Raw genomic sequence first — 26528 nt, 5'->3', positions numbered from 1 at the left:
CTTTAAGGCAGCAGTGCTCTAGCAGGTGTCCAGCATTCCGTGCGTTTTAATTTCTAAATGATGGATCTCTCACAGTTCCCACAATAAACTTTCATGCTTTTTCCTCCTATGGAAACCAGAAACATGAGAGTAATATAAATGCTGTGTGCCCAGCACATAAAATAATCCGCTCAGTTGCCATAGTTCTGCTAATTACTTTGCAGGAGCCCCAGGAGCTCCAGAAATAAAAGTTAATAGGCTAAGAGGATGTTGCAGTTAACTCCAACTGGATGTATTAAATTACTACTATAAATTCAGAAATAAATTTTAACATCTGAGATCCACAGAAGTCCTTCCTATGGAAAGCCTATGCCGAGATATGAATAGCAAAATGGGAGCAGCGGAGAATGAACTCTCAAGCAGGGCCAGTGAACATCAGTTGAAGTCAGTGGCTTTGAGCTGAGGGTGTTCTGCCTGCTAAAGCTCCCATCTCCCAGGAGCATGTCACTCTGGGCCCTGCTTTCTTGAGTCGAGGTGACCTTTGGTGCCTCTTTCTTGGTCTGTTTGCTCTCCATAGGGCAACAGCAGCAGGAGTTCTCCCCCACCTGGAGGTCTCTGGTACACAGTGACACTGGGCGACTCTCCTTTAGGTGCTACTGCAGTATGAGAGAAAATAAAACCACATTTATCTTTGATTAATAACTCGATGTGTTTTAGTTCCTGTACAGCATTGTTATGCATTATTGTTAATCATCCTTACTGCCACGGAGGACATAGAAATGCAGGCAGAAATGCTGGACCAGAACTATTTCTACATGGTGCAAGGCTGCTCTGATTGCTTCATTTGTCTCCTATCTCTGAGCCGTGCTGTGACTTGCCCTGGGGAGCACTTGGTTGGCACCAGAGCGACCCAAACCTTCTGCCACAGAAGGGCTATTAAAGAGCTGCTCAGGATTTGCTTAAACCTAAAACAGGAAGCATTTAAAAAGCATTGTTATTTCTGCACCAAGCCTGTTAAATTTGTTCTGTTTTCATTAAGGAGATCAGATGAGTGCTGATAGAGGGGGAAAGCCTGCCAGCTTCTCCCCCTGCTGCATGGCTGTGTGTCACAGGAGCTGACACATGAGGGCAGCTGGGGATCCTGCATTCACTCCTCCTGATAAGCACAGGATGGCAAACACTGCTTTGCTAGGCAAGCTGCTCTCATGCCTCAGTGCTTCAGCAGAAGCCAAAGCGATCTGCTTTGATATTCCTGTGTTGGAGCTGGACATCTTCTGCCTTGAGCATGAGATCAGCCTCTCAGGTGTGCCTGCAGCAGGAGGGGCATCTTCAGCACAGCTGGCTTTTGGAGACCAGGAGCAGGTGGAGCGCCATGAGAATGGTGCTGGGCAGAGCCTGCAGCAGTGGCTGCACTCAGTGCCACGTAAGGCTTGCGTCCTCCTGGGCTGCTCTCTCATTCCTTCCTTGGAGATGGTGTTTGGAGACTTTCCCTTTCTTTTGTCCTGGTGTTCAGCCTATGGACAGGAAGGTTCTCATCTTTGAGGCTTTCTGCACAGAAAGAATGGCATCTCCGTTTTTTAACTCCGCCAGTTTGGCCTCTTGCAAAGGGAAGGTCCAAAAGGTTTCTCCTCATCATCACTTCATCTGTGCCACTTCTATCACATCTGTGGCTGTCCTAACTGTGAGCTTTGGGAGATCACACTGCCTCACAGAGCCCACCAAGAGACTGCTCCCTGCTTAGCACCTTCTGCAGACCTCCAACCAGCGTGCTGCTGCTCCCATGGCAGCCTGCAGCATCCCTGACTTCCAAAGCACCATTACCTTGCCTGGGATGTGCCTTTTGTTTCAAGAGACCCTGACGCATCAGCACTAAAGTGGCCAGCTTCGAGCACTGCCACACAGCAAACCTTAGCAGCATTACTGAGTGTTCCCATGCTTTCCACACGAAGGGTCTGCCCTCCACCTCATAAAATGGCCTTTAGTATCTCTACTATGTATTCATCACAATAAGCAAAACGAGACCTCCAAGGCTGCCCTAGGAACCTGATGAACCATCTGCCTTTTTGGGAACACTTTAGGTAGTCCTAAATCCTATTTGCTTTCCCTGCAAAGCGTGGAGCTGCAGCTTCACAAAGCAGGCGACGTGCTCCCATGTGTGCACTAACAGAAGGCAGCACATTTGTTGATTATTAAACAGGTTGATTCTTGATGGGGCCACGAGGATACCAAGTGAAGTTCAGCGTTCATAAATGCTAATTCATCCTTTGTGGCTGTCATGTAATGCGCTGCTGAAAAGAAATCATTCTTCTCTGAAGATTTCAGACGACGTTTTGAGTGTCGATGGTTGAGTTTGATGATGCTTGTATAAGAGAAATGTTTGCAAAGTGAAGAAGAGATCATACAAATGACTTCTGGCTTTATGTTTGGAATTCTTCAGTTCACAAAACCAAGACAGTTTGCTTTAAGACAACTAATGCTAGTGAAAAATCCTACACAGTAACCTTATAATGCAGAGGGCAGATAGGTTCTCTCTCTGCTCCTCCAAAGCAGAGTAAGCGTTATACTGAACAAAAGAATCAAAACGATCGACTTCCTACCTGTTTTCACCCCATACAAAAGGCAGAAGAACGTGACACACAGCCTCAGCATGGAACTTCTACAGGTAGAAAATCTTACGGGTCCTGTGGTTTCTTTGGCATGTGCTTGCTGTGTCTGACAGCTGTTTGCTCTCTTTTTCTGCCAGTCATGTAGGTGTGGTGAAAGGAGGAAGTTCCCAGCCAAGAAATGAAGACGGGTCTGAAGTTATACAACTGGCCCTTCTTTCTCAAAAGGTGGGGCACCTTCTCTTGTAGCAGGATCCCTGATTTTAAATATCGTTCGCCCTGGGCTGTGACTAATGAAAGACAAGAAATGGCTCAGTATCACACTGTGAGCAGCGGTCTGACTGCCTGTGTTGAAATCGCTGCGTGCCTGTTCATCTTCTGCAGAGAGTGTCAAAAGGCAGTGGAGAACGTAGGTGTGCAAAGCTGATAGGCATCGGGGCAGGGCCAGCGCTCAGCTTCCCAGGACCCCACGTCGTAGCATTGGGACGCTCCCATCCGTGTCCCTCTGGCTCTCCCACGCTCCGGCTGTCTCCAGCAGGTGGAAGCCCAGCATCTCTTCTCACCCCCTTGTAACCATCCTGCAGCCTCAGGCAGGCTGTGGATGGGCGCCACTCCATCCTGACAAAGGGAAAGTCGCAGCTCAACTCAATACATGCTGCCCAGAAGCTGCTGTTTTGGATAGCGTTCATATATCTGGTATCCCCACCATGTTTTCTTATAGCCCTGCTGGAACCTTGTGAATCCAATTCAAGTGAGAAAGGCTATTTTTTTTGTCCCTGCTGGACACTAAGAAGATGGCAGATGCAGGGACAACTGTCAGGGCTGGGAAAGGAAGCCTGAAATCGGAGCTGGAAAATCTCGTGGCAAAATTGGTGCGATGGGGATGGAGTTTGTGATGGAGTGAGAGAGGGGAGGGGAAGAGAAAACAGAGATGGCTGCTACATAGACAAAGCCACCACGCAGCTTCTAGTGTTTTCTTTACAGGGAGAGGAACATGGGGAGGATCAGAAATACCTCATTAAGCCCAAGCTCTGTTTTGCCCCTGGTGAGATGCAGAGAGGAGCTGAACTTTTACAGTTCCCAGCGGCGGAGCTGTTTCTTCGGTCTGTACTATCATATGAAGCTTGGGTTAATCCTGAACAGCCTGCTGGCTGCCTGCAACTCCTTCTTGTTCAGTTGAGCACACTGCTGGCTCAGTGCAGGCACTGCTATCTCCTCAGGCAGGAGCAGCCCCAGTTTTTTTCCTCAAACTGAGCATCCTCCTGCAGCTCAGCACTCACAGCCCCACAGGACTCCTGACATGCTCCATGTGCTACTCACACAGGGTCAACGTTGGGTTTTGTTGATTTTGAAGGGGATAAACATTGTGAAAAGATACCCAAAAGATTTCTGCGGAATCTGGAAGCTGTGGGCTCCAGAAAAATGGCTTTATTTTCTGATGCGCTGGCAATAGAAAATACTCTGAAATATTGTTTTCCTTCCAGATTCTTTCTCACCTCTACCAGTAGTCCTAAACTGTCAAAATATTTTCTCCTTAGCGAGTTCTGCCAACGGTGTGAAGGAATCAGTCCAAGAGTGAAACACGCAAGATGAACAGAAGGCTTTTACCTATTGCAAAAGATGTTTGAGAATCAGAGATAAAATGAGGTAAAGAAATAAAGAGGGCCTTGCCTTTCTTCTCAGCATAAGAAGAGGTAACATTTTTGTTGCCTGAAGCTAAGCTCCCCTCGTTCCTTCTCCCCATCACTTCACTTAGCTGGCTGTTTCCCTCTGAGACAGCTCATCTGAGCAGCTGTTGTCACTCACTGGGCTGGCTTTTCCCTCAGCCAAAAGGCAGTGATTTTGAGTAACAATCATCTTAGCACAAATGGCACTGTTTAAACAATGTGTATTGGAAAATATACGGAGGCCAGCACTGGCAATGTCCAGTGCCACCACTGACCTGTGGTTATCTGGGTTTTGTATAGCAAACTCTAACACAAAACACAGTTTTATTTCTTGGGATATAAAACCTCCGTGATCACAAACGTCCCATCCCGAGTTTTGAAATGCAAGAACAACTCCAGACAGTGAAAAGTACATTTTTATCACGTGTAGAAAACATTTAAGAACAGAATTGGCACCAACTAAAGAATAAGTTAACAGAAGATATAATTTTACATGAAGTCCCCTGGATTCATTAGTTTCCCGTGGGAGGGACGTTTTCATGGAGATACTGCAGAGACAAATCTGTCCACTTCATTTCTTGCTCTTTCACAGACTCCGTTGTACCTCCATTGTCTTGCTCTGGTTCAGGGAGCTCATTCTGAGAACGACAAAAAAGGGTACAAAGCATTCTGTGCATAACAAGCTTCCTAAAAGGAGCAGGTGACGAAGACTTCATATGAATAAATACAAAAATCCACAAATGAGACCAGAGGGGGCATCTGAACAATACATATCATACATACTGATTCAGTTAAAATATTACTAAGCCCAGTGAGGAACAATGTTCTTTTCATATGATTATGATGCTTCATCTGAAAGGTAAATTGGCTTTCCAGGGCCCTGGGGCCTTGCTATGTACTCAGACTGCGCATGCAGTGAAGGAGAATATATAGAAAATGCAAAATAAGTAAATAATAGCATGGTGCAATTATTCCACTGCTTGTTTGGATTGTGTTTCTTTGTCGCTGCCCAGAATACAGATATTGCATTTACTGTAGCTGTATTGAGACAGCTGGCTTTGTAACAAATCCCTTTCTTATGGCAAGGTGAGAAATCCTTCCTCTTCCTACACGTGGAACTCTGGTGTGGCTCTGCTGTAACAACAGGAGATGTCAGAAACCCCCACCAAGTGCAACACCAGGCTGCTCAGCATGCAGGGAGGAGGAAGGAGAGTTTAAATGTGATTTCATTTTACTTCCTTACGTTATTTGTTCCCTGTGCTGCTGCATCGGTGCAGTCACAAAGTGTGTTATTCCAGAAGACACGGGGCAAGAACTCTGAGTCTGGATCTCCAGAAATCTCAGTATGAGCCACATAAAATCCCTTCAGAGAAAAGCAAATGACTTTGGGCCATGCCAGCTGATGGAGGTCTCTGCAGTGAGCACTGATCAGATGCTCAGGATAGGCTCTCACGTTACAGCCATTCTGATAGCTCCTTCACAGAGCTTCTGATCAGATCTCCTTGGATTTGTGCTGGTTCTCCATATGATCAGAGCCAGTCCCATCCCCGGGGATCTGCACATCCACAACTACACCTTTGTTTTTATTGTCAATTGATGAGGCTTCCTGCTTTGAAGCTGCCATAATGTTTCTCAACCTGGACACAGGGTGATGGCAAATATCAGCAAAGAAGCGGTTTGTGATACATAGCCTGCCTCAAAAACGCATTATCCTAAGCAAAGGAGGGGTTGGGTACTCCTCCCTGAGAACTACAGTTCTGCAAAGCCTTTCCCTCTTGGCAGGAATTGCTGTGTATTATCAATTTTGGAGGAGAGTAGCTGCTTCTCGCCTCCTCTGCTGAGAAGGTCCTGAGCTGCACTTCTTCCAAGAGTGATGACACACTGTGATGTAAGGACTAAAGCCCAAGTGATGTCACTGGCAATTTGGAAGTGTCTCTTTGCTGGCAGAAACCATCAGCTTATCAGATGCCATGATTTTGGCATGACTACTTCGTTGGTGCTAGCCAAATTACGCCTGTGCTAACAGACAAGGGGAGGATCCTCACATACATCCGTATCCATGGAGAGCTCCCAAATGGCTGAGGTGGGGCCTAGCAGTGGTACAGCTGTGCAATGGTAGGATGGTTTGGTTGTGGTTGGATTTGATGATCTTTAAGGTCTTTTCCAAGCTGAGAAATTCTATGATTCTATGGCTGCCATGTCTCTTTATGGCGAAGGGTTCACAGGCAGGGAATCCTACCTGCAGAGAGCAGTGTGTTTACTGCTGTCCTTGAAGTGGCAACTGCAAAGATGCATTTGGAAAAGTGATTAGGAAGACAAATATGCCAACTATATCCCGGGCTGCATTAAAAAGGGGTGGCCAGCAGGGAGAGGGAGGTGATTGTCCCCCTCTACTCAGCTCTTGTGAGGCCCCATCTGCAGTACTGTGTCCAGGCCTGGGGCCCCAGTACAGGAATCACAGAATCACAGAATGTCCAGGGTTGGAAGGGACCTCAAGGATCATGAATCTCCAACTCCCCTGCCTCATGCAGGGCCACCAACCTCCCTATTTAACACTAGACCAGGCTGCTCAGGGCCCCATCCAACCTGGCCTTGAGCACCTCCAGGGATGGATGAGGCATCCACAGCCTCTCTGGGCAGCTGTTCCAGCACCTCATCCCTCTCTCTGTAAAGAATTTTCCCCTGGCATCCAACATAAATCTTCCCTCCCTCAACTTAAAACCATTTCCCCTTGTCCTGCAGTTATCTACCCTTTCAAAGAGTTGATTCCCCTCCTGTTTGTAGGCTCCCTTTAGGTACTGGAAGGCTGCAATGAGGTCACCCCGCAGCCTTCTTTTCTCAAGGCTGAACAAGCCCAGCTCCCTCAGCCTGTCTTCATAGAGGAGGTGCTCCAGCCCCCTGATCATCTTCGTGGCTCTCCTCTGGACCCTCTCCAACAGTTCCCTGTCCTTCTTGTACTGGGGGCTCCAGACCTGGATGCAGTACTGCAGATGGGGCCTCACAAGAGCTGAGTAGAGGGGGACAATCACCTCCCTGCCCCTGCTGGCCACCCCTCGTCTGATGGAGCCCAGGATACCATTTGCTTTCCAAGCTGCAAGAGCACACTGCTGGCTCATGAAGGACGTGGAGCTCTTGGAGGGGTCCAGAGGAGGCACTGAGATGAGCAGAGGGCTGGAGCAGCTCCCTATGAGGAAAGGTTGAGGGAACTGGGCTTGTTGAGCTTGGAGAAGGCTGCAGGGAGACCTCATGGTGGCCTTCCAGTACTTGAAGGGAGCGTATGAACAGGAGGGGGAACGGCTGTTTGTGAGGGTGGGTAGTGATAGGACAAGGGGGAATGGTGTTAAGCTGAGACAGGGGAGGTTTAGGTTGGATATTAGGAGGAAGTTTTTCAGCCAGAGGGTGGTGAGGCACTGGCACAGGTTGCCCAAGGAGACTGTGGATGCCCCATCCCTGCAGGCATCCAAGGCCAGGCTGGATGTGGCTCTGGGCAGCCTGGGCTGCTGGACCCCGCACACAGCAGGGGGTTGGAACTGGATGAGCACTGAGGTCCTTTTCAACCCAGGCCATTCTGTGATTCTGTGACCCCAGCAGCTTCGGGACAGCCCAGCCGTTATGTGCTGGGAGCACTCGTACCGCCACGCACCTACCAGCGGGATGGCCACGTCCTCGTACGGCAGTTTGTCCTCCCGCCACGCGTCATCGATCAGGTCCAGGATGCGGCCGTCCCTCTGCACCTCGCTGTCCATCCTCTCCCTCCGAGGCAGCTCCGTACCCCTCCCAACCCCCCGGCTCGCGGGGACGCGCGGCGCTTCGGGCGGCCCAACGCTCTCGGAGCGGCCAGCAGCGCTCCGCCCCATCCCGCCGCGGTGTTCCGGCGCCCGCCGCCACCGTCATCACCGGCCGCCGCCGTGCCCTCCCCGCCCCGGTCGGCAGCGCTCTGCGAACGGGCGCGGTGCCCCCGGTGTGCCCGGTGTGCTCGGTGTGCCCGGTGCCCCCGGCGCACAGCCTTCTTGTAGCAACCAAGCATTTGTCTGCCCCGTCACTTCGTGCCTCTGCCCGCTTCTCGTGGCGTTGTGCGTTTTCCCCACCTTTCCCCTCCCGCTGCCCGCGGATGCGGTGGTGACCGCTGCTTTGCGTGCTTTCCCCGCTGCTGAACCCACCGGCGCTGGGGGATGGAGGCTCTGCTGGCGGGAATGCAGAGGAATGGCCAGGGGAGGTACGTATGCACGAGTGCGTGCCAGTCCTTTACAACGCTCTCCCTGTAGGGCTTCCTTCTTACGCTCTACGCGAGCCACCCTTCTGCCAAGCTTCCTGGTGTCAGTGGGGCCCTTGGTGTTCATCTGGTACCTCCTGCAGGCGGACGGTGCAGCACGCAGTGGCTGCAGCACCGTGGCTGCTTCGGCACTTTGCAGCGATCCCTCGCCGCCTTGCAGCCTGTAGTGTCAGCATCTCCGTGTTTCGCCTCTCTAAAAACATTACCCGTTTATTTTCCCCCTCTTGCCTTGTAGCATCAGGAATGACGCTAAGTAGCAGTGTGAATAAATACTATTCTTAAGAGCCCAGTGAGGTTAATGAGACGTGTTTGTATTGAGAGCGCCTGGTTGCTTCCTGCTTGTGCTGGAGCTGCAGACACCCATTTGTCCCTGAGGCACCCTTAGGTGAAGGCCTCTGGACTTGGAGATCCCAGAGAGAGGCTGCAGTGCCAGTAATGGAATAACAATGCTTTATTTATACACGAAACCAAAGACACTGACACCATTTTCATCGTTATCTTTGAGAATGTGACTCAGTGCTGCATCTTCTACAGCTAACTGGCTGCATAAATGCAGTCTAGACATAGCTGTGTATCAGCAGATGCTGAGAAGGAAATGTTCTTGCTGTGCATAATAGCTGCTAATTTTTGGTTAACTCGCAGGCCAGGGTGAACTTCCAATTTAACTGATTTTGGCTGCTGTAAGAGCTACTTCTTTCCCTATAGAAAAACTGTCAGCTTGTGAAGTCTGCGTATGCTCTGGGGGAGCAGAGAAATTTCAATCCCTTAACCTATTGATTTCCACTCCTTTCCAGAGCCTTCCATTTGACAGTCAAATTAAAGGGGTGAAGATCATCATGGAGTTCACAGCCCTCCAGGGCTGTATCTTGCAAGCCTTAATATTGTCCCTAGCTTAGCACTTGTGAAGTTTTACAGGAGTTGGTTGAATTGGCTTCAATAATTACTGCACCAAATTAGAAGCTGCAGCATCGCGAGGGAGCGTGCTCTCCCCAATGGATCGAGGATGTTTTATTCTTCATTATCATGTTGTCATCCAACCCCTTCCACTTAGGGGTTTGTCTGCATTTGTGATACACCTTTGTTTTCGGGAGCTGGGAGGTTTCTCTGATGACTGAAAGTGGGTATAAAATGCCCGTGCCTGGAGAGCAATTAGGGGCAATGCAAAAGATGGGCAGAACATGTTGTGGTTACTTAGGTAATGCAAGGCAAAGGGACCAGTGGTCATGGGGGCTTGCAGTGACATTAGAAGACAAAACACACTACATGTGAAAGCATGGGGGCCATTTCTTCTGACTGTGGTTTCCAAAGCATGCCCCGTTGGTCACTGCCAAGTTTAGGTCTCTGCCCGGTGATGTTCCACACCAATCACTGGCATCACTGGTGTGGGGATGCAGGACCTCTGTGCTCCTCTTTGTGACCTGAAGCTCGCTCCCTTCCGCAGTGGGTTCCTGACATCCTGTGAAGCTGAGCTGCAGGAGCTTATGAAGCAGATTGACATCATGGTGGCTCACAAGAAGGCGGAATGGGAGGGACAGACCCAGGCGCTGGAAGCTTGCTTGGGTGTTCGAGAGCAGGAACTTTCCTCTGCCAGGGCTGCGCTGGAGGAAAAGCATAAAGAGGTACAGAAAGGCTGCACGTGAACTTCAGAGTTTGCTGACTTTTTCATCAGTTTTGAGTTAGGTTTTTTTTTTTGCTGTTTCATAGAATCCTAGAATGGCCTGGGTTGCAAAGGAGCACAATGCTCATCCAGTTCCAACCCCCTGCTGTGTGCAGGTCGCCAACCAGCAGCCCAGGCTGCCCAGAGCCACATCCAGCCTGGCCTTGAATGCCTGCAGGGATGGGGCATCCACAGCCTCCTTGGGCAACCTGTGCCAGTGCCTCACCACCCTGTGTGAAAAATGTCCTCCTCTTTGTGTTTGCTTAAACGTCAAGCTGAAGCAAAGAGTTAAGATCAGCAAATAGCTGTGCTAAGTAAGGCAGGAGCCTCCCGTGGTACGTTTTACCACCAGAAGTGAGCGCTGATTTCAAAATTGTGCATTATGGTTAAAAGCACTGCTGCAGTATATTCATACTCTTGGTTTATTCATATGAATTTTCACTGATGATTTCTTCTGACTTTACTGTGCTGCCTGTTTATTGGCTCGCTGTGTTCTGGACCTGCGTTTAGAAAGGTGACTACTCTGGGTCGTGGATGGGAAAAGGGAAAAGGGTGAGGGGAAAAAAGAAGGGGAATGAGAGGATTTGGATCAAGAGAAGGGAAGTCTTTCCCAAGAATTTCAAAGCACTGTTTCTTTCTTTGTCCATGCGTTATTTGGAATCTCTGCTTCATCTAACTGTGGTAAGAGAATGACATGGCCATCTCTTCTCCTGGTAGGTAGTTTGAAATCATAATGGATGTTTATAATAAACATTTTGATGAAAATGACAAAGAAAAGCAACCTCTTGGCGCAAGGCAAAAGTGTCAGCTTCATCTCAACAAGTGGAAAGAGGCACTGGTTGAAAACACGAGGCCAGAACTGAGGCAGTTCTCATCCCAGCCAACCAGAGATGTGGACATAAGCTAAATTTGTTTCAAAAGGACTCACCCCATCTTGGGAAACTGGGACCTCTTAACATTCATTTACCACTTCCACTGCTGTGTATACTTATGAAATGAAGACTAATCCCTCTGTTTTACAGCCAGTGAAATCTGTCTGCGTTCTGTTCATCTGCTTTTTAATTCTTGGTTCAGGTTGGTAAGTTACGGCAGCAGCTGGAAGACATGGAAACAGCCAAACAGGACTTGGTTAGGGAATACGAGCAGCAGCTGAAGAAGTTTCAAGAGGAGGTGAGTTTCAAAAAGGGAAGGTTGGTTTCTAGATCCCAGTTGATATGTGATCAGGTAGGTGAAATGCTTGGCATCGTTGCCGTTGCTTAAGTGTCATGGTTTTAAAGCTTCCCATTCTTTTGGTGTTTGTGTTCTTACGGAAGAGAGCACTGAGCACAAAGTGATGTTTTTGTGCTTTGCTGGCCCTATTTTTGGCACGTCAGGGGAACGTGGTGACGAGGAAATCTTCAGGAATGAGAATATGTTCTAAGTTGCAGTTTTCATACGTTAGACATCTGCAGAGGTTTAGTGCAAAAACTTCCTCTGTTTGCCAAGCGTAGTCACCACAGTGCTTGTATGGAAGTTGCTATGGGTACAGGCAGCAGCAGTTTGCTCCTTCAGCACTTCCTTAAATTAAAATGGGTGGTGGTGGAACCGGCCTTGATTCTATGGAGAAACTGAGATCAGATCGGAATGCAGCCTTGTCATCATTTTGCTTCCACTGAGTCTGATTTTGTTTGAAGGGGCCTCTGTTCTCTCAAAGCATATCAGTCTTAAAAACCAAAACAACCTAAGAATGCTCGGAGAATAATTTGAAAGAAGTGATGTCAGAGCTTCCATCTCGACAAGCTCTGTTCACCTCAAGGTGGTACATGCACTGTGTCCTGCAGGTGGAACAGCAGCATTCCATGTTGGTGCCTTCATTCTGCCTGTCTCCGCTTGCTTGTCAGAAGCAGTGAGTTAAGAGGCATGAGCAGCCAGCAGAGCACTGATCTTTTCTCCCTGGAGAGTTCAGCTTGGTTCATGCTCACTGTAAGCCATAACTTAAATTAATTTGGTAGCCTCAGCTTTGGTGACAGAAGGCATCTGTCCTCATTTACAACACCTTCCTGCTCAGTGTGATTAACAGGAGATGTTCCCACTGAAATAGTGGATAGGCTGCAGAGCAAGGCTAAGGTGCTTTGGCCAGATCAGCCTAAATTGCAATGGCTAGAATATAGTGTGTGTCTTGTGGTTAAAATTGCTGTGCACTTGTGTTTTACCCATGAAGTATTCATGTAGATGGCATTAAGCTGCACTATTCCTTAGTCTGTTGTTAGTACTAATTGGGGAAATTGTTTCTATCTCAGTTTACCACCGTTACCAGTAAAATTACAGGTACAGTGTCCACCTGTCTGAGATTGCTGAAAGAATAAACCAGTGCTTGTGATCTCCTGACTCGTTTGGCAAAACACATTCTGTCCATTCCCAATGAATGTGCTTAAGCACCTTGCTGACTCAGGACCCTGGAGAACCTTTCCTGACCACTGTGTGGTCATGAGGTCTTGATTGAGATGTCAGTTCTCCATCGGTTCCCAAATTGGGGATGATGTCTTCTGAGGTTCATAGTGACCGTTTGGAAACTTAGCTTGTTTAAATAGTTGAGCTGGGGAGCTCAACAGATGGAAAAATATGTGGAAGTTGCAAGTGATGGTTTGCACAGAGGGTCATTTAAGTGTTGGTTGTTTTTTCCTCATTTGTGCTTCTGATAAGAGTTTAGCATTCTAGCAGTAGGTGTAGGAGTGTTATTTTCTGTTGGCATTTTCCACTTATTGTGAAATACGTCGTGTATCTAAGGAGAGGATGACAGATGAAGTAGTGTTGATATTATGTATAATGACAATTCTCAAATCTTCCTTCTCCTGCCGAGTGGGAGAGTTCCAGTTCTCACCTGAGCTTCACTTTAACCTCAAAGAATGTAGAACTGCCCCTGTGTTTGGCACCAGGAGATGGACCTCAGGTCCTGCTGCTGCTACAGAGACTTGGAGCCACCTGTAGAGAGAGGAGATGCCACGTTAACAGCTACATATAGACCTCCATCTTATCAGTATTTCAGTCATGCTCCCATTGTGATAAGACAGAGGTCTAATTGGAGCTGCTGATGTCATGACTTAAGCGTGGCATCCTGCTCCTCTTATACAACTCAGCGTATTTTGTGATCCTATCAGTATAATAGGCTCATTATACAAATAGAAATCTTCATTTGCAAGCTGTGTGGCCTTGATTGGGGGAATTGTTTGCGTGAAGCTATTTTGTTTGCCTTCCTTCAGTGTGCTGTTTAATTCCTGCCCGCTGGCCTTGAACAAAGTTGCCCTTTTCACTGAATTCTTGCAGTTGGCTAGGCTGAGGAGAAGCTATGAGAAGCTGCAGAAGAAACAGCTGAGAGATGCTAGAGAAGAGGCCAACAAGAGGCAAGGGGACGACCATTTTGAAATGAGCCGACTGAGCAGGAAGCTGGAGGTAGGAGATGGGGAAGCAGCTGCTAATTGGTTCATATGTATGAGCTGACTTTTGGGCTTCACTATTTTGGGTGACTCTATTCAGACAACTAGGAAGTGCACTGTGAATCCTGATCCAGAGGTACTCTTCACCTACTCTCTTGGTGAAGCTCTCCTCAATTGCTTGTGTCATAAAGAGTATTTCCTGCACTGGAGCCTCTAAGTACACAGGGTAAACTATTTTGCAGTTCTTATTCTTCAGTTTTGAGTAAAAGGAAGAAAGTGCTGGAAGAGCAATTAATTGTGTGAGTGGAATGAATTCCCGTGTGGTGAGGCTGTCATCTCACTTCTTGGAGGGAGGAGGAGCTACAAACAAAACTTCTTCTCAGCCATGTCTTGTCCTTTAATCTCCCTGCTGTGCTGGGCTTCACCAGGCTCTGTTTTTCTCCAGTGTACCTCTAGACAAGGCTAACAGAGGCATGGGTAAGATGTAGCATCCAATTGCTGGAGCTGAGGATAGCATTGGAGCTCTGCAGTTAGTGGTTGCCAGTGATTCTGGTGATGGCCTGTTTTGCAAAGTCAGTCTGTATTGCTAAACCTCTGACAGCAAACCCAAGTGACGAGCTGTGAGCCTTTTAGCACTTAACGTCTGTAAACAGCCATAATTGACACTGATATTTTAAGTTGGGAGGGAGGGAAACGCAGCACTGAGCACAGTGTGAGAGGGGTTTTGTGCTGCTGAGACGGTGCATCAGATGGCTGGTTAATGGTTTCCCTGCTGCGAGGGAAGGTGTGTGAGGATGTGGAAAGGAGGGAGAGCAAACATGGGTACGAGCTGGGAGGGGGCAATCTTGTCAGCTGTGTGGATGTGCTGCTCTAAGCCATCCCTGCTGCCCTTGCAGGAGTTCCGTCAAAAATCACTTGACTGGGAGAAGCAGCGTTTGCTCTACCAGCAGCAGGTGGCATCACTGGAAGCACAGAGGAAGGCTTTGGCTGAGCAGTCTGAGCTCATTCAGGTACGGTTAATATGTGCTGAAAGTTTCTGTTCTGTTTGTGCAGCAGGTGGGAGGGCAGGGAGGGGGGAAGAGACTAATGAAATCTCTCAGGCTCGAATCCAGTTTAGGTTGCCATTGAAATGACTTTTAATGTCCCAATGGAATAAGCTTTACGTGTCTAAGTGCTGTGTGGAAAAAAGATCTGGAGGCTGTCAACAGAAGTTAGGTAAACCTCTTGCTGCTCTCACTCCCCCACTCCAATTAGCAGAGAAGACCGAAGGATGGAGCTTTCCCTGAGAGCCAGAGACCACAGCATATGATGTTTGAAAGCAGCTGCTCCATCAGGTTGTTTAGTTTGAAGCTGTTTACCTGCCAGTAGCTAAAAATGTACCTTCTGTGTCCAGCTCAGAGCACGGGGTTGAAAAACAGCCTTCCCCAATGGCAAATATTTCCACAAAGTGCAGAATTAACAGCGTTTTTCAGTCCTGTTCCTTTCCTTTCTTTTTCATCTCCTGGAGACAAGGAATAGTGGGGCTGCCGTCCCTGAAAAGCTGGTCGTTGGGTGAGTTAGTGGTGCTGCAGCAGAGCCAGGTGAACTGACTGAGAGCACATCTGTGCCATCACACTGCCACAATCACAGCAGGCACTGATAAGAACCTCTTGCTGGGGGCTTCACACTTAATGGGCTGCTGAGCTGCTCTTGAGTGGGAGCTCCTGCGAGGAGGATGTGTGTGATGGCAGGGCTGAAGCTGGGCTCTGACAGGGGCTTTGTGAGAGGCTGACACCAGCAGATCTACAATGCAGTCACTGAGCAGAAGGTCTTGCTGCTCTGCTGTCTTTGTGTCGTTGATAGCTCAATTGTCTGAGAGCAGATGTGTCCTTGGAGTGTGGGCTGCTATCGTGGAGCACAGAGGAACCGACTGCTTAGCAGAAGAGCAGAAATTTGGGGTGGTTTTTCCTTAGCAGTGTAGGTAGGTTAGGTGCACTGTCCCTATGAGCAGACTGCCTGAGCCCTCCATTTCTTTGAGAATCCCAGTGTGAAAATACTCCATTCTTCTCTGGGATGTTTCAGTGCATTTTTGTATGTCTGGCTGCTTTCTGGCATGAGGTCAAGCTGAGATCTGCGACCACGGAGCACTTCTCATCTTTCACCTGGCTTTCCTCACACCTGTCATTGCTGCCTATGGCAGTGGCAGGTAGGGCTGAGCACCTCCATGCAATACACACAGTCCTCCAAGTCCACGGGGTAACCTTGATTTCTGTGCTGTCCTGTGCCTGGAAAGGAGGGCTTGCTGAAGTGTCTCCTTAATGCAGAAATAAATGCTCAGGTCGTGTGCCACGGCGTCTCGTTGGGCTGTGTGCTGAACTCTTGCCCCTTCTTGATTACATTTTCTGTCATGACTATTCAAATAATGAAAAGGCTGTAATCCAAATTATACCACAGCCTTCTAAAGGCGGTGCTCCTGCAGTCTGCTCAGCTGTGAGGCACTGTGTGTCAGACAAGGGGCGATTCTGAAGCCAGCAGGAGTTGCTGCTCTTAGGTATGGGGAGGAAAGGACCGCTCCAATATTTTGTTTCAGCCTTTAGCAATTATAAGGTACTGTACAAAAAGGGAATAGGTAAAGGGAATAATTCTCAGAGCTGGCTTATTACGTTTCCCCAGTCAGCTCTGTGGAAAGAAATGCCATGAAATAAAGCATTGTGCTTGTAAATAATACTGCATGCATTGTTTGCTAGTCAGGCATTCCTTATAACTATGATTTTTTTTTTGTCTGCCATTAAAACAATGAAACATTCAAAGTGAGCATTGAAGCAAGCTGTCAGAAAGATGTATTTTATTGCATAAAGCAAAGCATAATTAGTGGTTGCACCCAGTTCAGGGTTTCATCTGCTTGGTGGGGCTTTTTTCCTCCCTGTGCACCAGGAATTGCTTTCTGACCTGGCGTGGAGGTAATGACTGGGTCATCTTGTGCGTCGTCTCCAGGGAGACCTCATTGTGGCCTTCCAATACTTGAAGAGAGTGTATAAACAAGAGGGGGAGCAGCTGTTTATGAAGGTGGTTAGTGATAGGACAAGGGGAATGGTGTTAAACTGAGACAGGAGAGGTTTAGGTTGGAGATTAGGAGGAAGTTTTTCAGCCAGAGGGTGGTGAGGCACTGGAACAGGTTGCCCAAGGAGGCTGTGGATGCCCCATTCCTGCAGGCATTCAAGGCCAGGCTGGATGTGGCTCTGGGCAGCCTGGGCTGCTGGTTGGTGACCTGCACACAGCAGGGGGCTGGAAGTAGATGATCATTGTGGTCCTTTTCAACCCAGGCCATTCTATGATATTTGCAAACCTTCTGTGCTGGTGCAGCCTTAGGTTAATGGGCAGAAAACAACAAGCAGTTTGTCCTTAGCTCATGGTTGAACAGCTTGGGTGATTTGTGATCCTCTTTTCAGAGACCCTCTTTGAACCCCTTTTGGAATCAGAGGGGCCCCTTGGGTTTTTTGTTCTGTCTACCTTCAGAAGCTTTCCCTGCCTCGTGGCCCTGGAGCACTGCTTCCCTAATTCCCTGGAGGGCAGACAGTCAGGCTTCCTGTGAAAGTGTGACTTGTTGCTCCAAGAAACAGACACCATTTCTGCACAGAGGTTTGGTGTGCTGTAATATCTATAATTTTGCCTTAATACCTTTGTACAAATATGAAATGCAAGCCACTTGCTGTTAGCAGAGTCAGCTTGCCAGTCGGAAGCAGATTCTGGAGTCGATGGAGCTGGCGAGCCGATCAGAAATCCAGCACTTAACCAGCAAGCTGGAGAGAGCCAACGATGCTGTCTGTGCCAACGAGCTGGAGGTGGAGAGGCTTAACATGAGGGTGGATGATCTGACTGAAAACAATCGCATGATTCTGGAAGACCAGCAGAGAGTTGAAGAAGAACTGAGGCAATCTAAGAAAATGCTCGAGGTCAGTGAAGGAATTGTTGAGAAGCTGAATGTAAAGCAGTGAGCCTTTGTAAAGTTCCTGATTCACCTCAAAGATGCCTCTGTAGCCATGTGGTGCTCTGCAGTGCTTGCAAGGGTTCCTTAAAAATCTGTTCAGCATCTCATAACAACAAACCAATCTACAACAAACCCTGCAGCAGCCATTTCTTCCTCCTGTGCAGGTGTTACAGGATGAGAAGATGGAGCTCAGAGCCACCTTGCAGTCTCAGGAGGATTTCATTGACAGCTCCAAGCTGCACCAGGAGCAATTGCAAAAAGAGCTGGCCAGGGTGACTGAAACTCTTCACACAAAGGAAATCCTCATCAGGTAGCATTCATGCTTTCTGCTCTCGTGTCCAGATGTGTATGTCAGGTTCTCCCACTGAGGACAGAAGCAGCGTTTTCATAGAGTTGGATCTGTATTGCTTGATGCCCAGCATAGTGCACTGATGCTTTTCACAAGTGCTGTGCTTCCTCACAGCATTTGGTAAGTTGCATTGCTCTTGAAATCTACTGACTGTCAGTGAAGTGTTTAGAAAGAATTAGCTTTCTACCCCACGAGGTTCCTGGGGGCAGCATGGTGATATTAAGCATGGTTTCTGGTTGTTTTTTTTTTTGTGTGCAGGCCTTTTGTCCATTTCACCTGAGTGCTGGGGCACTTTCAGGACTTGACACTGAGCTTAGGAATGTCTGTGAAAGTTCTCACTGAATGAATGATGAAACATTAGGGCCTGGGTGAGGTGACCTCATAGGTGAGAAAATCACCTCGCTTTCACCTTTTGCACTGGCAGTATGCAGAGTGCAGAGAGTTCCAGTGGCTGTGTCAACACCTGGTGCTGTGTGCTCCCCAACAGTTGCATCATTGCTTGCAAGTGTTTGCTGGGTGGCTGCTAACGGCAGCAAAACTGTCTGCTTCAGGGAGACCAACATCGAAACACGGCGCACATCATGTACTCACAGTGCACGCCAGTGTTCCTGAGTGTTAGGCTTTGTGGACTTTTCAGGTAATTCAATGGAAATTGAATCAGGCATGATGTTTTTGTATTGAGTTTAGATTTCCTGTTTCTGCTTAGGGCCTTGGAGGAACGCTTGCAGGAGAAGCAGTTGTCTTCTCCAGGGCTGGAGCATGTACTCCTGCAGCTGGATGTTGCCCAGGAGAAGGAGCAGCAGTTGCAGGCAGAGGTGACTCACCTGGAGGACAGGTAGCAGTCTGCTCGCTTCCCCCAGCTCTGCAATGAAACCTGGATAACAATGTAATGCCCAATGTTTTGTATTCATCAGGTTCAGCAGTCTCTCTGATTTTTTTTTTTTTTTTTGTAGGCTTATTTAAAATATCAAAGGGCGAAAGAAATCAAATGCTATTCATTTTGGAGTTTAATAGTGAGACTGTTTTGCTAATTGGCTGGCTGCTTTTCACTGCATGCTGTGGGTGTTTTCAGGGTTTTGGCTTGCTTAGGCTTAGCACCTTCATTTGTAATAGGTTATGGATTCTTTGTCAGGCAGCTTGTAAGAACCTGATCTAAACCCGTGAAATAAGAATTAGAAGCGAGTTTTCCTCTTTGAGTTGGTGGTTTTCAGGCAGATGTTTGCATGGGAAGCTGGTAATCTCATTATGACAAAGAAACATATGAGAAACCGCTGTGTCTATTAAATCAGCATCCCCATCCCTTTTAAAAGGATTTTGGTACACAAGCCCAAAGGATAGCGAGGGAATGTCTGGGTTAGAGTCCAGTTTCAGTTATGACATGAGAGACTGCTTGGGAGATCAAAGTTTCTCCCGACCGTGTTCTCCTTCTTGGGGTATTCTAACCTGTAGTTTTACATTTGGCACCCAGCCTGGTGTCTTCAAATGCAAGGTGTGTACAACTGAGTGAAGAGCTGGCTGAGAGTATCAAAGAGCTGCAGTCAATGGAAGAGCACCGTACCGAGTCAAAGGCGGAGATTAAAAAGGTAATATCACTTTGTTCCTGGAGAGTGGGAAAGGCACTCGTGGAGTCAGCAGTTCCCCGTGAGCATCGTGTGCCTCAAAGAGGCTGCAGCGCTCTGTTAGCAAAGCGTGGATGGGAGCCAAGGCCAGGGGTGATGTGGAGGCAGGGACTTGGGGAGGGTAGGGAACAGATCTGGGGAGATGGAGAGGTTTCACAGGTTTTCGTGCATGGCTGTGCAGGTTGCTTTGTGTAAGCTGGATGTTCTCAAACTGATGCTGGAGAGGCAACTGTGCAAAGTCAGGCCCGGATTACTGAGCTTAAGCCTTCTGCAGGCTCTGGACTAGAAGAGGAGCAGGGAAGAAATATGTTCCGCTGTAACACATCCCATCCTACTTGAGCTATGGCTTCAAATTATCTTCTTGTTCGTGTGTGAATTGAGGAGCTGGGACTTGAGCAAAACTTTGGTTTTGTGGAAGTCTTTCATCCCTTGTTCTGAATGTGCAGAGGTGCAGATCCTGCTTGAGATGTGTGCTTGGCTGTGCATTGGAACATTCACCCAATTGATTAATCTTCTACAAGCTTTGAGGAGCAAAGAGATTTGTTACAGTTGTTCCGTTCTATCTGCTTGGGAGGCATTGAGGTGGCATGGACATGTAGAATATTAGGGAAGAAATTACACTGTGTTGTCATTCTGTTACAGAACTGAATAAACATTTGGTGTTCCTACCAGAGTGGTGTATGCAATTTAGGTCTAGTATCTCAAAAGGGATTTAATAAAACAAGAGGTGGAAAAAGATGACCAGAAGGATGGTGTGGTTCTTATACAAGGAGCCAAATGGAATAGGACTTACCAAACTGGAAAAGAGATAAATGAGATTGAATGTACTAAAAATAAAGCCATGCCTATCATGTGGAACATAAATAGAGAATGATTATTCTCTCATAATACGGGGACTAGTGGTCATCAAATGGAGTTAGGAAAACAAAGAGGTGTATTTTTACCCTGTGCATAGCTTGCTTGTGGACGTTTGCCAAGGGCAGCTTTAGTTGCTACAAGCTACTATTGAATCAAAAGCATTTGGACAAATTCAAATAAGAAAGGTCAAGCCAAGGCTATTTAAAGATATCATCTCTGCCTTAGGAAGGCAGCATGGCAGACTGCTCCTTTGTGTTATGAAAGTGTTACTGCACGTCCCCATGGAAGGTCCTGGGCCTTTGGTTGCGGAATGGTTGGCTCAGGGGACTGCGATTTCATTGACTGGGGGGCTGCTCAGTCTTCCACAGCGTGCAGCCTTGTTTATGGTATGGAAAGGGACTGGGATGAAGTGGCTCTCAGTCAGGAAGGACATGCATGTGCAAAGGGGTTTTTGCATAGAGCTTTTTGCTTTCTGCCGCTTTGATTCTATGTCACCGTGCCCAACGTTTTCCCTGTTTTGCTGAAACATCTTTTAAATCTTCCTCCAGCTGAAAGAGCAGCTCTCTCAGGCTGAACAAATTCACAGAGGTGAGCTGGAAGGGATGAGAAAGGAGATCTCGAGGTTGACACAGGAATTACACCAGAGGGACATCACCATTGCCTCTGCAGGCGGCTCCACGTCAGACCTAGAACAGCGGCTGAGGATGGAGATTGAAAGAGCAGAGAGGAAAGCAGTGGAGCACAGGGTAAAAGCAGCCATAGGCTTGTGTGCTGTCTCCTCAAGGAATCTGAGGGCTTGTAATGCTGCCCTGCTGTGTTTATAATTCCTTTCTGTCTGCAGCCTTTAAGCAAAGACGTTGAGAGCCTTCTGGTGAGATCTTCTGAGTGGTGGTGGATCTGTCTTTTCAAACCTGTGACAGGCAGCCCTACTGAGTTCTTTGAGATTGCTCACATTAAATAGGTCTGGATGATGGCATCTTTGGAAGCTAAATGAACGATCGTGCACAGTTACTTGCTTGGTACTCCCTGTGCTGGTGCAGGAATAATGGCTGAAAGTGTGCTTTTTACTTGAATGGAGGGTGGGAAATGTGCACATGATGTTCTTTTTCTGAGCTGTTGTTTGCCTCTGTGTTTCTTTAGGTGATTCTAGTGCAGCTGGAGACCTTAAAGCTGGAGAACCGTCACCTCTCGGAGATGCTGGAAAAGGTGGAGCTGGGTGTGCTGGAGGTACACGTGGGGTGGAAAGCATTGTGGTTCCCCAACCTGGGAGCAGTCGTTCTCTTGGCCCAGACCTCTCACTGTGCACTTTTGGTGCACTTCTGTTTCGTGCCTATCTACCTCAAGAATTCAATTCTGAATCTCTGGTGTCCTTCTGAGATACAGGCTGTAACCACACAGGACCTCGTGATTTCTGGGATGAGAGTGTGTCCCTTGCCCTCCTGCTGGGAGGCCTTTTGCTAAAGGGATAGAAGTAAGGCAACGATACCACCTGGCCTAGGAAGGAGAAGGTGGGGAGCAAGCTGTTCACAGAGAGAGTGGTTATTTCTCAGCAGCAGCTAAACCAGTGGGGTATGTGTTCCCCCACACCCCTAGGGAGTACCTGGTACAGCTTGCTGTTCTTCTGTCTGGGTTGCTGCTCAGGCTGAGGCAGTTTGTTGGGGTGTCACCTGAGTGTTCCCAGCCTAGGCTGACAGTTTCCATCATAACAAAGTGAGAGAACCCTGGAAATACAGCTGGGAGAGTACTCAAGGCCATGTATCTGCTTCTGGCCTTGGATAATGAGTGAGAACTACATCTGAGTAACTCATATTTTCATGACTTGTTAAAAGCATCAGCCAGCAACGATAGGGATTTCCTTTCCTAGGCAGATGAACATATTGTCTCAGTGCAGACACAATAAGGCCTTTATAATTGATTAGCTCTTATGAAAGCTGTGAAAATTTTGCCAGTCAAAAATGGAATTATAGAATATGCTTTACAGAATCACTTGCCAGACTTTGCTCTGGATTTGTCTATGATATCTTGCAAAAGCTACGTTCTACATCAGCCCTTCTCTGTTAGGGAAAAGATGCCACCCTGAGAGCACTCAGTGAAGATTATGTCTTGGAATTAAACAAATTAAAATCAGAGAACCAGCAGCTGAAGAAGGATCTATCAGAGGCCAGGGAGAAACTGGATCTCACGACCCAGGTCTGCCAGAGTCAGCCTGAGGGCACTGCTCAGAGGTTGCAAAGTGAAGAGCATGAGCCCAGGGATGTGCAGAGCAGGTGAGTGTTGCATCACCCACAGATGCTGTTTCCTTACCGTGAAGGAGAACAGAAGGAATGGAGGTGTGTGGGATCTTAATGATATGCTTTATGAAGAGCATCTTCCTCCAGCACGTAGTATGCAGGGAAGAACAAAAAGGACTGTTTTGGAATCTGCCTTTATGCTTGAAGTAGTGCAGTAGCATTTAGTCCCAGCTGTTTTGCATTCTGCAAAGCCAGCTAGTATTTGACTGCCTGTGTTGTAGATAGAAAAGCAGTATGTGCTGGTTTCAGTGCAAGGATTAGGTTTGTCACAGTTGGCTGTGCTCTTCTCCTTTCTAGGATGTGTGCATATGGTAGTTTTTGGTATCTGCAGCAGCAGGAGAGTGAGGGAATTCCCTGGTGACTGGATGTGCATCAGGGGGTTCTATGGGAATGAGAGAGAGCTCTGGCAATCCAAACTGCCTATCAGTAAACTCTGTGTTAAGTGTTACTGCTGTCCAAGTTCTTGCTGAAATTCAGCTGTTAAGAGGCAAACTGTCGATCAGTTGAGTTTTCACACCTGCCTTGTAGGACAACTCAGGAATCACAGCATAAACAGGATGAACAAACAGAGAAAATACATCACAAGCCTGACGAGACTACTCGGCATCATCAGAGATGGAAGATCCAGCCTTTACCTGCTGAAATGGGAGCTGTGATCCCCGAAGCTGCTGAGCTACCCACCCAGACCAGCAGGAAGATCTGTGTGGAGTCACCCACCCCTGCTCCAGGTGCCTTCCATGGCACAGATTCTTTGGTCCTTGTGCTGGATGATGGCAAAGATTTTCCAGATGGAGCATCCAAGCAGTCAAATCACGAACAAGAATCTGTACCTTTGGTAAGCAGTTCTATAGAAGCATTTTGCCATTCAACTGCTGGTGATGCTACTGAGTTTCTCCTATGGCAAAAGGAGACAGATCTGTCTGTGTGGTGTGTGGTTCTGCAAGCGTATGTCAAACCTAAAACAGGGAGGAGAAAGCACTGCTAGATGGGTAAGGCTTGGACAAGGGGAGTCATGTAATTATTGGTCAGAACTCTCTAGGGAGAGGTTTTGTTTGTTACAATCACTGAGCAAGTTCCAGAATCTCATGATTCTCCCTGTAGTAGTGCTGTATATCACTGTGCACCACAGCCTGCTTCGTTGCTTCAGAATTCTGCTTGAGCTTTTGGTTTGGGACCACATTGCAGTGAATTTGGTCCCTCTGAATGGGACTGCAGTAGTCAGCATGTTGCATTTTGCACCATTTATGTCAGCTGATAAGAGAACTTGGAAGAAGTGCTTCATTGCACAAGCAGAGGTTGTTATTTTCCCAGTCAATGATCATTCTAACAGGAAGCAGTATTTGCACCTTCTCCATCCTCTTAATGCAGCTCAGCTGCTGAAGCATTTGTGCACCATACAGGAAACCTGGGCTTGATCACTTCTTGCCTGAGGTATTTAAGACCATATATCTCAATGCCTGCTGTGATTACCAGCCTGCAGACTGACTGGAACAGAGAAGAGCTGGGGGGAGGTAGCAGTGGGACACCAGGACTGATTGTATGCTGGAATTTGTCAAAGCAGGGCTGTAGTATGGGAAGGGCTGAAGCCTGAGTACTGGTCCTTGCTCCAGATGTGTGGCCATGAGCAGTCTGTAGAGCAGTCTGTAGAGATTTCTTTCCCCCTGGCTGTGTGCTGTAAGCTGTGACAACAGCTATTCTTAATTTATGGGGAACCCAAAGTAGAGTCTGTGAGGCTCATGCATGGGTAAGAGGAGGCTTGTTGAGTCTGTAGGTCTTGTTGAGACCAAAAATAGGTCTTAATTGTTTCAAGGCTGAAATTGATGGTGTGTATGCTCAGAAAATAAATGTTAGGAGCTGAGAGAATTGTAAATTCTGAACGGAAGCTCTTCAGGTTGCAGAATAAGGATTGAAGTGCAAACAGCTCCACTTCAGACCTTGAGGAGCCCTAGGGGTTGATACTTAGTAGAAGGGAACGTGTTGTGTTTTGCTCAGTATGGTCTGAAAGGGAGAAAGAAAGTTTCTGAGGAAGCACAGATGTTTCTGCTGGTGATAACTGGGACTCCCTGCTGGTGGTCAGGCACCTGTGTCTTTAAATCAGTTCCTTTAACCTCAAGAGAGGAGGCTTTGTGAGGCAAGGGAGGCTGGCTTGTTATTTGCAGCCTTTTTTCTGTTTCTCTTTGTTCCTGCTTGTTGATAGAAGGCCAGAAAGCCATGGGACTCCAGGGCTGGGGAATAACCAGTTACATTGTCTTGCCGGGACACCCAGGCAAGTTTTCTGTAATGGGAAGCAGCCCTGTTGTAATTCACCTGCCTGCCCCGATGCAGGAAGCTTCTCTTCAACCCTTTATTTGAGCTTAGCTTACAGTGTTATTTTTGTGTAAGTTCAGAAGTTGTGGGTAAGTGATATGAGTGGCAGGAACAATCATTGACTGTGAAGGAAAGAATCTAGAATAGTTCATTGCTAGCTGAATGGAAGTGGAGTTTGGTGAGCTGCCATGGGAGTTTGGCTGTGCTTCCCTTTGGGACCGCAGTAGAAAGTCATTAATACAGAACAAAAGGAAGCAGAGATTCCTGGTGCTCGCCCAGTCTGGCAATTCCTTCTCTTCTCGGGAAGCCCTGTTGTGAGGTGATGCTGCATAGGGTGATTTTTATGAAGACAAGGAGCAAAATGCGGACTTCAGTGAGTCAGAGTTGGTGCCGGAAGGGTGAGCGGGCCCTTCTGGGTTTGTAGTGCCACAGAATGGCCCGGGTTGGAAGGGACCTCAAGCATCGCGAATCTCCAACTCTCCTGCCACAGGCACCAACCTCCCCATTTATTGCTAGACCAGGATGCCCAGGGCCCCATCCAACCTGGCCTTGAACACCTCTGGGGAGGGAGCAGAGAGTTTTGTGCCCTCCTCTTGAATTGTTCTGTGACAGTATAAACCCTCTTGTTATCTTCAGTGGAGGGGCTGGTGACAGAAGTGAAAGTCCAGTTTCTAAAGGTAAGCAGCCAATTCCTAACAATCCTCCTCCTGGGGTCACGGTTTCCCCCCATGAAAAGCAACAGATGGAAAGGCTGTTTCTGTTCCACTCCAGCTCCCAGTGCTTTAGTGTGGGGAGCAACTGAGATGGAGGAGTTAGCAATGATACCAGTCTGAATCCTAAGTGATTACATAGAAATGATGCAGGCCCTTAGAGGGGGCTGTTTAGTTAGGTGACTTGCTGGTCGGCAGTGTTTCTGATTGGAAGCTGAAATAACAGAATACCAGCTCTCCCTTTCTCTCTTCAGTGCCCCCTGCCTACATCTTCGGTTGGCTCAGTAGCTGCCCGATACCTGGAAGAGGAAGAACTGAGATCCCAGCACATCCTGGAATGCCTGGATGCTCACATAGAGGAACTGAAAAAAGAGAGTGAAAAGATAGTGAGACACTTTGGACACCAGGAATGACATTTCCTCAAGTGCACTCAGTTGGAGCACTGCTTTCCTTGCATGGTTTCAAACTGCAGCAGAGGGAGGTACCTGCAAAGCAATTGCTGTTGGAGCTGAGTCAGCAGGCTGGATGCTGGGAAGAACATGTGCAGGAATGCCCTGCATCAGATCAGAAAGGAAATGTGCCCCCACCACCTGTTGGTCAGCTTCCAAGGGCTAGAAGGCTGTGGGAGAGATGCATGTTTGTGCACCCACCTGCAAAGACTTCATGTTGTTTTTAAAAGCGAAGCATTTGCTAAATCTAATGTAAAGTATTTTATGTGTATTTGATACATGTAAAAGCGTTGAAATAAAGCAAAGTGGAAAAACATTCCTTTTCTTCTTCCTGCGAATTTACATAGTAAAGGTTTTGGCTCATCTTGCATTCTCATTGGGAACTT

The 26528-nt window shown here is 47.7% G+C and overlaps 2 protein-coding genes across 7 annotated transcripts; one reads left to right on the top strand and one right to left on the bottom strand.

Moving 5' to 3' along the window:
* Positions 1 to 4556: 4556 nt before the first annotated feature.
* On the bottom strand, positions 4557 to 8092 carry ANAPC13 (anaphase promoting complex subunit 13). Its single transcript, XM_042878348.1, has 2 exons — positions 7897 to 8092; positions 4557 to 4887 (listed from the first exon to the last, which is right to left on the bottom strand). Exons 1-2 carry the CDS (start codon positions 7993 to 7995, stop codon positions 4762 to 4764), a joined length of 225 nt encoding a protein of 74 aa, XP_042734282.1. The 5' UTR covers positions 7996 to 8092; the 3' UTR covers positions 4557 to 4761.
* Positions 8093 to 8167: 75 nt separating this feature from the next.
* Positions 8168 to 26458, top strand: CEP63 (centrosomal protein 63). 6 transcript variants are annotated; one of them, XM_042878416.1, is made up of 15 exons: positions 8168 to 8465; positions 9964 to 10141; positions 11254 to 11349; positions 13483 to 13608; positions 14489 to 14602; positions 17288 to 17524; positions 17724 to 17869; positions 18615 to 18743; positions 19377 to 19491; positions 20934 to 20973; positions 21055 to 21131; positions 21526 to 21612; positions 22447 to 22652; positions 23205 to 23511; positions 25948 to 26458. In XM_042878416.1, the coding sequence occupies exons 1-15, from the start codon at positions 8422 to 8424 to the stop codon at positions 26104 to 26106; spliced, it is 2061 nt and encodes a 686-aa protein (XP_042734350.1). In that variant the 5' UTR covers positions 8168 to 8421; the 3' UTR covers positions 26107 to 26458. The 6 variants fall into 6 exon arrangements, with proteins under 6 accessions (XP_042734350.1, XP_042734347.1, XP_042734349.1 ...); XM_042878413.1 differs by having other exon boundaries at positions 17291 to 17524; positions 20934 to 21131; XM_042878415.1 differs by having other exon boundaries at positions 20934 to 21131; positions 21526 to 21591.
* Positions 26459 to 26528: the final 70 nt, after the last annotated feature.

The sequence above is a fragment of the Lagopus leucura genome, unplaced genomic scaffold, assembly GCF_019238085.1.
Source record: "Lagopus leucura isolate 7727_CA_CO unplaced genomic scaffold, USGS_WTPT01 Super-Scaffold_100021, whole genome shotgun sequence".
Classification (NCBI taxonomy): Eukaryota; Metazoa; Chordata; class Aves; order Galliformes; family Phasianidae; genus Lagopus; species Lagopus leucura.
This window is presented reverse-complemented; position numbering and strand designations above follow the sequence as displayed.

Coding starts and splice junctions, on each gene's coding strand:
- ANAPC13 (XM_042878348.1), bottom strand. CDS start 7,995: ATGGACAGCGAGGTGCAGAGGGACGGCCGCATCCTGGACCTGATCGAT. Junction 4,888..7,896: donor AGGACGTGGCCATCCCGCTG/GTAGGTGCGTGG, acceptor TGTCGTTCTCAG/AATGAGCTCCCTGAACCAGA.
- CEP63 (XM_042878412.1), top strand. CDS start 8,422: ATGGAGGCTCTGCTGGCGGGAATGCAGAGGAATGGCCAGGGGAG. Junction 10,142..11,253: donor TGGAGGAAAAGCATAAAGAG/GTACAGAAAGGC, acceptor TTCTTGGTTCAG/GTTGGTAAGTTACGGCAGCA. Junction 17,525..17,723: donor AATCTAAGAAAATGCTCGAG/GTCAGTGAAGGA, acceptor CCTCCTGTGCAG/GTGTTACAGGATGAGAAGAT.